At 46.1% G+C, this 14,569-nt stretch overlaps 1 protein-coding gene and 1 long non-coding RNA gene across 2 annotated transcripts in view; one reads left to right on the top strand and one right to left on the bottom strand.

The window, feature by feature from the left end:
* Nucleotides 1-14,569, top strand: part of LOC137633194 (pyridine nucleotide-disulfide oxidoreductase domain-containing protein 2-like) — a 97,442-nt gene that overhangs the window by 72,414 nt on the left and 10,459 nt on the right. Inside the window, exons 9-10 of the mRNA XM_068365352.1 lie at nt 7,062-7,215; nt 7,427-7,534. Coding sequence (XP_068221453.1) covers nt 7,062-7,215; nt 7,427-7,534 — 262 coding nt within the window. The remainder of the gene's footprint in view (nt 1-7,061; nt 7,216-7,426; nt 7,535-14,569) is intronic.
* Nucleotides 7,044-14,569, bottom strand: part of LOC137633196 (uncharacterized) — a 59,600-nt gene continuing 52,074 nt past the window's right edge. The window contains exon 3 of the long non-coding RNA XR_011042161.1: nt 7,044-7,178. This is a non-coding gene — a long non-coding RNA (uncharacterized lncRNA). The remainder of the gene's footprint in view (nt 7,179-14,569) is intronic.

The following is a 14,569-nucleotide window of genomic DNA, read 5'->3' as shown; positions in this document are numbered from 1 at the left end:
TCTACGCAATAGAGAGATTCTTTAGAAAGACAGGGTAGTAGCCATTTCCCTGGCTTCTTGAGGGTACCCAGAGTTTTTTCCGTAGTAGGATGTGAGGAGGACAAAGGGGTACAGTAAAAATTCACTCTGTCAGGAGATTGAATTAAGTAGACTCCTTCTATACTCTTCTTGTGATGAGGAAGAGGAGCTATGGGCGAGGTCTAGTTATGTGTACGTGAGTGTGGTGGTCAAGCAGCCTGACAACACCCCACAAGTAGCTGATCCCGGTAGCCTGTTCCATGTCCTTGGCTCGTGAACCGAGACAAAGGATCTTGGCATCGAGGTTGGACATAATCAGGGTTTTAGCTACAAGCTCAGGAACAGCTCTCCAAGGGATGTTCTTTATATTTCTGTCTTTTTGTTTATATATTTGAACTGATAGCTGAAATATGCAGTTTCAGACACTAATAAAATACTATGCAAAAAACACGCAAATAAGGTTACTGTGTATTATGCTACCCACGAGTGCACATTTGGTACTTGTAGAGTATGTATTTCTGGATTTTAGGCGAGTGGCTCACCACTGCTTAGTATTTAAGCGTAAAATATGATTGCCTGCATGATCCAAAGTGACGAAGGAAAAGCACCATTAAAAGCCTGTACTTGTATGTACTAGTCATGGTAAATCTAAATAGATTATAGAATCAATGAAATTGGATGGCATAGCACATCCGATTGATTCATCAATAACTAATGTTCTTGATGTATCTATGGTGGTTAACAGAATCCAGCATGAAGCTTTATAACCTTATTTCCACATTTAGGTGTCCTCTGTGAAATCAGTTATTGTCCTTTGCCTAATCATTTTCTTTTTTTTCAGTAGGCTGGATCTCTACTTATTTCCTAGTTTCAGGTGGTTTTATCCAGGTTATAGGTAGTAGATTTGGTCAAGGCAAGGCACTAGCCACCTGTTGAGATACTATCGTTGCAGAGTTATTAGGTCATTTGACTGGCCAGATAGTACTACATTGGAGCCCTCTCTGGTTGTACAGCTCGTTTTTTCTTTGCCTACACACCGAATAGTCTCCTCTTTCCTCATACACCTGACAACCCAAAAATTATTCTCCACTCAAGGGGTTAACTTCTTCACTGTGATCATTCAGTGGCTACGTAAGGTTTGTTCTCTAGTTATAACATTTAATCATGCCATGATTTCGTTAGTAGTGGAGACTCGGCAGCCTGTCACTAATGTTTCATACTCTTGCAAGATTTATATATCTCAAGCAGACTGGAATGGCAATTTGAGTGATCTATTGAACTTGAATTGAGCAAAATTGTGTATAGTAATAGTGTCGTCTTTTGTTCCTTTGGATGAGAATCTGGTCAACATAGATTATAGGCAAATCCCTTTTTGTGTGCCAAGGTATCCAGCAAGATAAACATTAGTTCAATGATGATTATAGATGTACTTATTTGGAGAAGCAGGAGGCCTGTCATCTTTGGAAGGGTGACAAATCAGATTTGACTTGGAATAACTATACAGTACTCGGCTAAGATCTTTTGCTCGGAGAGTTTATCCTTCAACTGAAAAGGAATACAATTTAACCATAAAAGGAATACAATCCTTTCTGGTACGATCCAGGAACGTAAGTTGTGGGCTACCCTTAAATCTCCACTCTCTGGTGTAGAAGTAACAGTTCCTCCTTTACTTGAACTAGATGGCTCTGTCACTGACTGTTCAAAGGAAAAGGCAACCCTTCTGGGTGATGTGCTTGACATTAAGCAGAGTATTGAGAAAAACTTTATCTTCCTCATTTCTGTTCTCCTGAGGCTAAAGAAACTGGTTTAGTTTTTAATCTCGGGAAATTGAAGCTCTCTTGATGGACATTGATTCTTATGGTGTAACCCAAATGTTATTTTTCCTATGATTTTTATGAAGATTGCAAGTTTCTTAGCTCCCGTCCTCAGGGGAGTCACATGAGGTGAAACTTTCCCCCATTTCACCAATGAGGGAAACCCCACCTCGCGCTGAAAAGTCTTCTCGGGTAGGGGCGGAGAAGAGCCTACCTCCGTCGTTGTTGGAGTCCTGCATCCCTCCCAGGAGGGAGTCGAAGGACTCCAAGACAATACCAAAGTCCTCGTCAAGACTTAGACCGGAGCCAGCCAGTCACTCGGAGAACGTCCGCGAGTCTCCCCAAGAAGAGCCTTTTGGGACAGGAGACTTTGCTGCTAGTCCTTCAGATGGAGAGCTGCAGGAGTCAGAACATGAGTTTTGGCAGGTTCTGACCCTTATGAGGATTCTCGATGAGTTTGCTGACCCAGAGATTCCTCCTCGAGAGGGCAAAGACGGTCTTGGACCGAGTGTTTGGGACTCAAAAACCCTCTAAGGCCAGTGCAGCTTTGCCCTGGTCTTAAGGGGTTAAGAGTGCCAGGGACAAGATCGCAGTCCAGCTCTCCGAGCTAGCCTTCTCCAGCCGATCCAGTGCCGGCAACAAGCTTCTCCCACCTCCTCGTGTACAGCAGAGGAGGTACTTCAAGATCTTAGAGGAGCCTTGTTTAGCTCTTCCCCTTCACCATTCTTTGGAAGAGCTTACCAGGGGAGTCCCTCTTGAGAGACACTCTAACCACCAGGTCTCATTCTCGGCGACTGATGTCCTTAATCAGGAGAAGGTTGCAAAGTGTGCCATGCAGGCCACTTCGTGGCTGGATATCTGGTTAGGGACCTTAGGTATCCTGATACGTTCGGAGGATTTGTCCAAAGAACGTACCAGGAAAGCTATGAAGACCTTTTTACTCTCAGGCACTCGCACGATCGAGTTTCTGGCCCACCAAGTATCGAACTTGCGGGCAAACACCATCCTGAAACGTCGGGCTGCGGTGTCTGAGAGGTTTCATCAAAAGGTCCCTAGCACCGAGATCAGCAGGCTCAGACATTCTTCCGTGATGGGAACGAACCTGTTTGAGCCTAAGGACGTGGAGCATGCCGCTGAGAGGTGGAGGAAGTCCCACCAAAGACTCCCTCCTACATAGGGCTTTGACATCCGAGCCCTATAAACCTCCAGCACCCCAGCAGCCATGTCCTACCAAGACCACGACACCGACCACTGCAGCGAAGATAGTGGTGTCTAAGCCCTTTCCTGTCAAGGACAGGAAAGGCAAAAAGTCCTCCAGGGGAGGGAAAAATCCTAGAGGGAGCAGCCGAGGCCGCAAACGCTAGGATTGGCAGTCCCCCCTGCATGTCCACCAGTGGGGGGATGCCTACAAAGTTGCGCAAACAGGTGCCAGCAACTCTGGGCCGATTCCTGGACGATTTCCGTAATCAGTCAGGGATATCACGTCCCGTTCACAACATCTCTACCTCCCCTGACGATGAATCCAGTCTTTGAGCTCCCTTGCCATGGGATCAGCAAGGGGGCAGGCCCTTCGGGCAGAAGTCGAGACCATGTTGAAGAAGGGCGTTCTCCAAGAGGTCCGCGACGGGTCTCCAGGCTTCTTCAGTCGACTCTTTCTTGTAAAGAAGGCGTCTGGAGGCTGGAGACCAGTCATCGACCTCTCGGCTCTGAACAAGTTTGTCAAACAAACTCCGTTCAGCATGGAGACCGCAGACACTGTCAGACTTGCAGTGAGACCGCAAGACTTCATGTGTACACTGGATCTGAAGGACGCGTACTTCCAGATCCCAGTCCATCCGTCTTCAAGGAAGTACTTAAGATTCAGCCTAGACAACAAGGTGTACCAGTTCAAGGTGCTGTGTTTCGGTCTCTCCACAGCACCACAGGTTTTCACCAGAGTGTTTACCCTAGTATCATCGTGGGCACACAGGATTGGCATCCGTCTCCTCCGTTATCTGGACGACTGGCTGATCCTAGCAGACTCTGAGTCATCCCTTCTTCAACACTGAGACAAACTTCTGGGACTTAGCCAGGATCTGGAGATCTTGGTAAATCTCGAAGTCCTCTCTGCTTCCCACTCAAAGACTGGTATACCTAGGCATGATTATAGACACCAATCTCCACAAAGTCTTCCCATCAGACGACAGGATAGCAAGGCTGAGGAGTGTCGCAAGCCCTTTCCTCAGACGAGAAAAGCTTCCAGCCCAATCGTGGTTACGTCTCCTCAGTCACCTCTCATCTTTGGCTCGTCTAGTTCCTAACGGTCGCCTCAGGATGAGATCCCTCCAGTGGCGGCTCAAGTCCCAGTGGAATCAAGGTTACGATTCCCCGGACGTCATGATCCCTATGGGACCTGCGGAACGGACAGACCTCCAGTGGTGGGTGACAGACGAGAACCTACGAAGAGGAGTGGATCTTCTCGTCCTCCCCCCCGATTTGATGCTGTTTTCGGACGCCTCAAAGAAAGGGTGGGGGCCCACGTTCTACACCACAGGACCTCAGGCCTGTGGTCAGAATCAGAAAAGTGTCCCCATATAAATTTTCTAGAAATTAAGGCCGTTTTCTTGGCCCTTCAACAGTTCCAACAATACCTGGCGGGTCACTCTGTGGTGGTGATGAGCGACACCACCACAGTAGTGGCTTACATCAACAAGCAAGGAGGTACCTTTTCGAAGAAGCTATCCCATCTTGCAGTAGAGATACTGAGATGGACCTAAGCCCACTCGATTCCACTATCGGCAAGTTTCATTCCAGGCAAGAGGAATGTGCTCGCCAACAATCTGAGCAGAGCGTCTCGGATAGTGAGTACCGAGTGGTCTTTGGGTCATCTAGTAGCCAACAAAGTCCTGACTTTGTGGGGTTCCCAGACTGTGGATCTGTTCGCGACAGCGCTGAACTTCAAGCTTCCACTTTACTGCTCCCCAGTCCCGGATCCCAAGGCTCTCTGGCAAGATGCCTTCCAACAACGGTGGGACATCATCGACGTGGACGCCTTTCCCCCGTTCTGTCTGATGAGGAGTGTGCTCAACAAGACCAGAATATGTCATCACGCGGAATGGTTTCCGGAACTTCCGAGAGAACTCCTTCCACGACACGATCTACTCAGACAACCACATGCCAACATCTTCCACAAAGCCATAGCATCACTTCGACTTTACGCCTGGAGACTATCCAGCATCTCCTCGCTGAGAGAGGATTTTTGCAACAAGTTGCGATTAGGATGTCTGGACATCTGCGAAAATCATCCGCATCTGTCTACCAGGCAAAGTGGAAAGTCTTCTGTGGTTGGTGTCGTGGAAGGGGTATCTCTCCACTCGATGCCACTATTCCAACAATAGCGGAGATCCTTGTGTATTTGCGGGAAGAAATGCGTCTTTCAGTCTCGGCGGTGAAAGGCTATCGCTCAGTCTTAAGTCTAGCCTTCAGGCTCAAAGGAATGGACATTTCTTCCTCTCTAGAACTTTCCCCACTCATACGAAGTTATGAACTTACCTGCCCTCAGTCATAAGTGAGACCTCCTCCATGGAACGTGGTTCGAGTTCTCAGGTCTTTTAAGAGACCTCCCTATGAACCATTACACCAGGCTTCTAATCGCCACCTAACTTGGAAGACTGTGTTCCTACTAGCTTTGGCTTCGGCCAAGCGAGTCGGTGAACTTCATGGTCTCTCATATGACATCGCCCATTCAAGGGGATGGGGGGAGGTAACGTTCAAATTCGTCCCTGAGTTTATTGCTAAGACTCAAAATCCGGGGGTGCTGGCCCCTCGGTTCGACTCCTTCCAGATTTCGAGTCTTCGTTCTGTAACAGATGACCCAGACCATCTCCTACTGCGCCCAGTAAGGAGTCTGAGGCTATATCTCAAAAGAACGGCTGCAGTCCGTCCCCAGGTGCAAGCATTGTTTGTTAGCACCGGGAGGAATAAGAGGAGGGTCACCAAGAACACCATCTCGGCATGGATTCGTAGGGTGATCCATCTGTCCCTGAATCCAGACCCTCCTCCGTCACGTCGCCCTAGAGCACATGATGTCAGGGGCGTAGCTACGTCCTTGGCCTTCAAAAAGAATTTCTCAGTGACGCAGGTTCTTCAAGCTGGGGTGTGGAAGAGTCAGACGACCTTCACCACCCACTAGCTGCAAGACGTGACCCACAGGAGGCTCGATACATTTTCTATCGGCCCTGTGGTGGCTGCACAACAGCTGGTTTAAAACCTCAGGCTCCTTAATGGAAAAGTAGCAGAAGGTTGAGGGCATTTTTACCCGGTCTTAGTCTGCATGAATGAAAAGGTTTGTCTAGCCCTTATTCTTTTCTTCATCTTCCCTCTCTTGGGGAAAGCAGCATCCTGGGTTCTCTGCACAGTTGACCTCAAACCACTGCAGGTAAACCATGTTTCCTTGTGTTCCTAGTATTAAGATAATACTGTCACGTCCCCATACCCTGACGAGGTGGTATTGGGAGAGTCCTAGCCTAAAGTTAACATCTAAAGGACTACAGGTAAACTTCCTAGGACGAGTCACACTTTATTATACCTTCACACATAGCTTGCGTAGGCCGCAGTCCTTGCGTAGCAAGGTTCTAGCGAGGTGCAGGGACTCCTTATTGCTGAGTGCGAACACACGCGAATAATGAGTCCCCGGGCAAAGCCAAAAGCCAGTACTGGCAGGGACTTTCCACCCTTCCTAGTGGGTTGGTCACCCCTATTAAATAGCGTGGTTTGTATGTCAGTTACGGAACAAATTACAAATTCGTAGATAATTTGTATTTTTCCTAACTACAAACCTTAGCTATTTAATCAAACTTGCCCACCAGCCCTATCCCCCTTGAAGTCCTACCTCCAAGCAAAGTGAGCTCAAGCACAGGTGTGTGTGTGAGGGGGGGTGGGGGTAGCAGGCTACCCCCCGCTAACTAGCGGTGGGGTAGTAAACCCTCGTTGAAATTCTAATGGCTCGTCATTTCAGCTACGCCGAAAGTAATAATCCCTATTAAATAGCTAAGTTTTGGAAAAATACAAATTATCTATCTGAAAAATTATCTATCTGAAAAAGTATGAAAAAATACTAATTTATAAGAAATAATGCATATGAAAAGGATCCCTGAAATTTATTTTTTTTTCAAAATTGTTTATACTTAAATATTTAAATTACTATTAAAAGTAATTTCTCTAATTCTTGTACAATATTTTCATTTTCAGTCCGATGATAGAATTGACCATTCCTAGTAGTTGTGATCCAACTTTAGCACCTTCAGGTTGTCACGTTGCCCTATTTTTCACCCAGTATGTTCCATATAGTGGAGATGATGGCAGACCCTGGAGTGAAGATTTGAAAAAAGAATATGCGAAGAAGGTATAGTACAATATATGTGGAGAAACTTGTAATATACATATTTAGTAATGACTATTTGACGTGTAAAAATTGCAAAGCAGGCCTTGAATTTTATAATCAAAGGATCAAAACAACCTTAATATGGTTATACAAAAATATTTCTTAAAATCTAGTTTCTTGTGTAAATTTATTTCTTTCTTCGAGATAACATCATTAATCTTAATTTTGTCAGGTATTTAGTACTGTGGATGAGTATGCTCCAGGCTTCACTGACAGTATTATTGGATATGAAGTTCTTCCTCCCCCAGAATTAGAAAAAATCTTTGGCCTCACTGGAGGGGTAAGGTTATTTATATATAGTATTTAGGGTATTCTAAAGCTTACTAAATTTAAATTAACGTAATTTCTAGACAAACCAGTCCTTTTATTGAGTATGATTTCAACCAAGCTGAAATGGTCCTAAAACTTTCTAGTTGCTGGCGGGTGTAGTATAAACTCCACATACTTGACATTCTGTAAAGTGTAACTTAATTTGTAACTCAACGAATACAAACCATCGTTATTATAAAGTAATACTTTGGAGCGAGCAAGTCCAAAGAACCAAACCTGGTAGTTTCCCTTTCCCAGGATTATCAAGACAGTTTGCACAAAAGCAAAATGTGATGACTCCTGTCACCCCCCTAAACAATTTAGGTATGAAGATGTCGCAGGTGTTAGACATACATGGAAGAACCTACTATAACAGTTTAGAAGCTGTATTGTTGCATGTATGATCTTTGGAGAAATGGGTTTGCATACATTTTTTTTCCTGTCCTTTCCCTCATCTAGGAGTATAGGGGAGACGACAAAACTTCCCGATAAAAAAAATTTAGTTGCTGAGCATGAAGCTTGCCTGCTGATTTTATCTTTCAGTCTAGCAGACTGCTGCACCCTAAGGGAGGGGAAGGAAAGTCATTCTTACTTCTCATTCTAGACTTACATTGCGACGGTTACTTTAGAAGATTCTTGATACTTCTTGCCCTGTGAGGTAGCTGGGTTGCCATATAATCTGTTTAGCAGCTACCACACGACCAAGGCTAATGGTGCTGTATTCTGATGATTTTGGTCAAAGAAGGTTGTCTGGTGTTAAAAGACTCCTGCTTGAAGGGTTGCATTAGTGGTAGCTTCTTCCTAGAAGTCAATGTGGAATCGAAATCTGTCTTCATACACTTCACCCTAGGAAGGTCCTCCACTCCCTTGCTAAGTGCACATTAAGCAAAAAGATGGCCTTGCAAAGCCAGAAAGAAACTGTGTCCTTGGATATCTTCTTTATCCTATCAGTACTAATAATTAGTTGGTGTGAAACTCTAGGTTCTCTTCAACACTTTAAATAGTTACAATATCCTCACAGGACATAGAAGCAAGTCATCCTATTCCCCACTAGTCTTCATGTAGAAAAAAGATGGAGTAGGACGTTATAATCTGATAACATGAATGCATTGATACTAGGGCTTTAGTCACATCAGTATCAAGGAGACCAAAACCTTTGACTTGTAAGAAACTGAAAGCCATGCCGCTTGCCCACTTGCTTTACTGAAGCTAATGCTGGTTTGTTTTGACCATAAACAAACCTTACAGTATTTAATAAGAATTATCTTTTAGCAAAGCTAGAAGACAAGCCATTAAAACTTCGGATGGTTGGCAACTCGCTTTAATCACTAGTCAAGTGGGTAGACAAAAGTAACAGGCTTTGCCATCTGCCCTGCTCATTCACACTTTTTTCTTTTGGTTTGTGGAAAACGTATTTGCCAGCTCTCTACATCTTCTAAAGACTTGGCTGAAAGGACCATTGCTTTTCATTACTTTCTCTTTTTCAGGCGTGATTGTTCTCCTTGACACTCCTCATATGCACTTGTCCAAAGCCTGAAGGGGCCACTTGCAGCACCTTCATGTCCTCGTTTGAGACTGACCCACCATGTTGCTGCGAGCTGGATTTCCACCTGCGATGTGTGTAGGGAGTGGTCTGCCTTGCAGTGGGAGAGGTTTGGGTGCTGGCAAAAGAAAAAGTAAGAAATCCTTCCCCTCATCCTCCGATCTCTTCCCAATACTCCTCCTTGCTCTGCCTCTTACGAGGGAAGTTCGAGTAAGAGTGCAAAACAACTAACTCCTTCGCAACCTCAAGGACGTTGATACTTCTCTAGTATCTCGGATGTTTAACAGGCTTGGCCATTGTTGGGTATGGCTGGCAAATGAATAGTCCTCCCGCCATCTTTGTCTTCCAGGGACCGTAGTCCTCTATGTTCATCCTCCTTCAGGCGGAAATCCAGTTCACGAGATCCAAGATCTACTCGTGGTTCTCCAGCTCGTGATCGGCACTTGCTGGCACGTGTTTGATGCCCTGCTGCCAGTTGTTCTTCTGTCGGGGTTGATCATCCCTCCCCAGCTGTACACTTGCCATTTCAATGTTTGTTACATGATCACGTCTCCTCACGATCGTCGTTCGTCAGGACATAACCTTCCACTGCATCGATCACCGTTTCGTCTTTCCAGATGATATCCCACCAAACGACTCTCTCTGGCGCAGCTCTCACCATTTGCCTGGATGCTGTTTATCTTGTAGATCACAAAAGCGACACTCCTGCCCCCCAGCACATCTGTCACCTGTTTTTCGATCCACAGGTCATCGTCTCTCTCCTGCTCGCCAATGCAATGCTCTCCATCTCTTTGCAGCTCCTGCTTGCCGCTCTCCAATGTATCGATTGCCAGCACATTTAACTCCCATGTGACGCGCTCCAGAGCAGCGCTTACCAAGGCCTTTACAATCACCTGCTCGTAGATCTCCTATTTGTCATAGGTCTCGAAGGTCTATCCAACCTTTGCATCCAGTTTCATTCTCTATCTGACGCTCACGAATCGTGCGCTCTTCGCCAAACGTTTCACACACTCCCGCTAGGTTTCTAGAGGCTTTGACTTCATCGGAAAAATCTGCAGCACAAAGCGGATGACCGATTCCTTTCCCAGAAGGCATCAAAGAGCCTCCAAACAAGTATACCAATGTGCCTATTGCTCTAGAATGATCACTAAGGAGGACCATCTTATGCTTGTTCCTCTTCCATCTCGCCACTCACTTCAGGTTCCAAAGCAATGCCCTTCGAGATAGTGCTTACCACTTTCATGCCTCCCCAAGGACATTTACCGCGTGTAGAACATTTATCTTTGTTTGACAACCTCGTCAAGGCAATCAAGCTAATGATGATAGGCACTTCAGAACTAGGCTAATTCCATCCAGGCAGAGGTCTGCCAATCCTTCACTCTTAGGATTCCGTTGAGGAAGTCAGTTTCCTTCTCTTCCTCTGTCTTTTTGACTGACCCCAGGAAGACCCACTTCCAGCAGGGACCTGGAATCATCTATGCCCTTCTCTCCCATCGGTATATCGTGGGGAGATGCAAGAGGTACCCAGGGGATTAGACAGGATTTCAACTACCTGGATACAACTGTCATGAATGCAAAAGTAGCAACAGAAGTAGGGGATTCAGCATTATGAAGTTGCATCTGTGGTGGATAACGGGAAAGGGGGGGCTGTGGCCAGCTGAACTAGGGCGAGAGCCTTGTCAGGCTAGGAGGAGCGTAGAGAGAAAAGGTCCCCTTTTTTCATTTGTTTGTTGTTGGCTACCCCCCAAAATTGGGAGTAAGTGCCTTGGTATATGGATGGATGACTGCAAAGCAGAAGAGAAGGATACTGAGAAACATACTCCACCCTCGGTTTAGCAGGTACTTTGGCTCTTCTCGTGAGATCTCCCATGTGCTATATTTAGACCGTTGCCAATCGAGATAGTTCCCCCAAACTACGCGTCTCCAGACCACCTCTGAAGGACGAGGAACCTCAGGCAAGAAAGTCTTTAGGCCCCCTCCATACCTTCTTTGCTGGAGCGGTATTTGCCATCCCGTAGGAGACCTAAGAATGCTTTGGTGGTCCCTAAGAACACTAAGGCAAGGGAGGTTCTCGTGCAAGAGAGGGCCAGAACTGCGGTGGTGGAATCTTCACGATATCTCTTCCATTGAAGACTTTGACCTACTCCAGGTTCCTATGGATGAGAGCTTAGAGGTGGATGAATATTGGACTCTGATGGCAAGTCCAAATTCCTGCCAGAGGCAGTGTTGAGTCGGAAGTACCCTCTCTGGCAAGTTTTGGCCTCCATCAATGAGTTGAAACAGACCCTCAGGAAGGCAAGGACATGGTCTTTGACCATATGTATGGGACTCAAAGCTATTTTGAGGTCACAGATGGGCCTTTTCTTTCACTAATTTAGATCCTTAGTTAAAGGCTCTCTCGAGGGCTCCCGAAAGAGAGACTTTGAGCTCTCAGCCTCTTTTTTTTGGCAGCAGAGATTCTTAATGTTGAAGAAGTTGCAGTGTCCCATGCATGTAAGCTGCTTTGTGGATTGTCCTAAGGCTGGGACCAGTGGGTGAACATGTGTGCGCCGAGGATCGTTCAAAGGAGACTACAAGGAGGTCAACTGAGAGGGCGACTGAACATAGGAAGAAATCCACTAACGAATCCCTTTTTCACAGAGCCTTGAATGATCAGGCGCTATGGAAAGGCTCCTCCATCTCCCAAGAAACAGCCACAGCAGGGTCCTCAAAGTAGTAGTGAAGGTAGCCCTTCCTGCCAAATATCCAAAGGTCTCCAAATCCTCCAGAGGAGGGAAACATAGTAAGGTAAGCAGTAGGGGTCGCTCCCACTTGGGGGGTAATTCTCTCACCTGCCCACAAAGGGTGGGGATGCCTGCATGTTACTGGCAGGGGTGGCTGCAGCATCGGCCAGATCTCAGTGACTTGTGTGGTGTATATGTCCTGTTCCTACAATCTCTCCTTCCACTGACTCGCGATCCAATTCCATCAAACTCCTATGAGAATGCTGTCCCATTGGGCCATTAAGTTCAGACCATGTTGCAGAAGGGTGCTCTCATAAGAGGTCCTCGATGGTAACCCAGGCTTCTTTAGTTGACCTTCTTGTGAAAAAGCCACCTCGAGGGTGGAGACTAGTCATCAATCTCTCGGCAATTAATAATTTTGTCCTACAAACTCCATTCAGGATGGAGATGGCAGACACGGTCATTTGAGCACCAAGGCCTCAAGACTTCATGTGCATGCTGTATCACAAAGACGAACACTTCCAGATTCCAATCCATCCATTTATAAGGAAGTATCTTCAGATCATACACGACACACGAATAGGCAATACCAGATCAAAGTGCTATTCTTTGGCCTTTCAACAGCACCTCAAGTCTTCATGAGAATGTTCTACCTAATGTCATCCTGGGCTCACAGAATCGGTATTTGCCTCCTGAGATACCTCGACGATTGGCCGATTCTAGCAGACTCGATGATTGCCCTTCTTCAACATTGAGACAGACTGTCAGAGTTCTGTTCAAGATCTAAGGATCGTGGTAAATCTCGGTCATCATTGCTCCCCGCTCAAAGATTGGTATACCTTGGTATTATGACAAGACACCAAAATTCAGAAAGTGTTTCCATCAGACGACAGAATACACAGGCTGAGGGAGGTAACAAGCCCCCTTTAGAGACGAGAAGAGCTGCCTGCCCAATAAATGGTTTTGTCTCCTAGGTCACCTAATATCCCTGGTCTGTCTAGTGTCCAAAGGTCACCTCAGGGTTTGATCTCTCCAATAGTAGCTGAAATACAGGTGGAGCCAGCACATTGGCTCTTCGGATATACTTATCTCTATGGACTATGGAACAAGAGCAAATGATGGATCTTCAGTGGTGGGTGACTAAAGAGAACCTCCGCAGAGGGATAGACCTTCTCGTACCTCCTCCAAAATTGATGCTCTATACTAACGCATCAAAAGAAGGGTGAAAGGACCATATGCTGCACCACATGTCCACTGGGCTATGGTCAGAGTCTGAAAGGTATTGGCACATAAATCTCTTGGAAATGAGAGCAGCCTTTAAAGCTCTCCATTGCTGATGAGCAACAACACCACCACAGTAGTGACGTACATAAACAAACAATGCGGTACCTTTTTGCAGTCCTATGACATCTAGCAGTAGAGGTGATAAGATGTCCACAGAATGACATTCGGTGCCCTATCAACACACTTCTTTCCAGGCAAGAGGAACATGCTCGCAGACAATCTGAGCAGAGCAACTCTGATAGTGGACTCTGAATGGTCTTTGAATCCTCTGATAGCCAACAAAGTCCTGACTTTGGGGGCTTTCCCTACTGTGGACCCATTTGCAATGTCCCTGAACTAAGTGCCCCACTATACTGTTCCCCAGTCCCGTACCCAGGGGCCTCTGGCAAGATACATTCTAACAACGGTGAGACAACATATATGTGTAGGCCTTTCTCTTGTCTTGTCTGACTAGAAGGGTGCTCAACAAGACCACACTATCCAACAATGTATTCATGATGCTCATAGCTCCACTATAGCATCAAGCAGAGTGGTTCCCAAACCTTCTGCATCTCCTGATAGAGCTCCATCCACAACAAGATCTACTCAGATAACCAGACACAAACATCTATCTCAAGGCAGTAGCTTCTCTTCATCTTCACACCTGGAGACTATCCAGCATCTTTCACAGAGGCTTTTCCCAACAAGTTGCCATAAGGATGTCTGGATACCTACAAAGATTCTCTGCTTCAGTCTACCAGGCAAGTCTTATATGGTTGGTGTCATGGAAGGACTCTCTCTCTCCCCTCAATGACACTACAGTATTCCAGTAATAGCGGAGTTTCTTGTGTACCCTTCAGGAGGAAAAGCTCTTCTTAATTTGATTTTGGCAGGGAAAAGCTACCGCTTAGCCTTGAGCATGGCCTTTAGATTCTGAATGGAGTCTATCTTTCCTCTTCATTAGAATTGTCTCTCCTCATACATAGCTATGAAGTCACTTGCCCCCACTCGGAAGTTAGACCTCCTCCTTGGAATGTGGTTCGCGTCTTTCGGTCTCTGAAGGGTGTTCCCTACTAACCCTTACGCCTGGCAACAGCGCTCACTTTGAAAACTGTATACCTACTTGCTTTGGCTGCGGCAAAGATAGTTAGCGAGCTTCACTGTCTATCCTACAACGTCCCCAATTCAAGGTGATGGAACACTTTATTTCGTCCCCAAGTTTATTGCCAAGACTCAAAATCAAGTAGTACTGGATCCTAGGATTTGGGCCTTTTTTTGAATGGGGGGGGGGAGAGTCTTCGTTCTGTAACCAATGATCCAGATCAACTGTTACTGTGTCCAGTGAGAAGTTTAAAGATATTACTTTAAATGCATTGCAGTAGCTCGTCCCCAGAGTGTCGGCACTTCGTCAGCACAAGGAAGGCCAAGAGTAGGGGGCACTAAGAATACCATCTCTAATTGGACTTGCAGGATCATT

Source organism: Palaemon carinicauda, chromosome 42 (assembly GCF_036898095.1).
Source record: "Palaemon carinicauda isolate YSFRI2023 chromosome 42, ASM3689809v2, whole genome shotgun sequence".
NCBI classification, from domain to species: domain Eukaryota; kingdom Metazoa; phylum Arthropoda; class Malacostraca; order Decapoda; family Palaemonidae; genus Palaemon; species Palaemon carinicauda.
Note: the sequence above shows the minus strand (reverse complement) of the source record. Positions and strands in the feature narration are given on the sequence as shown.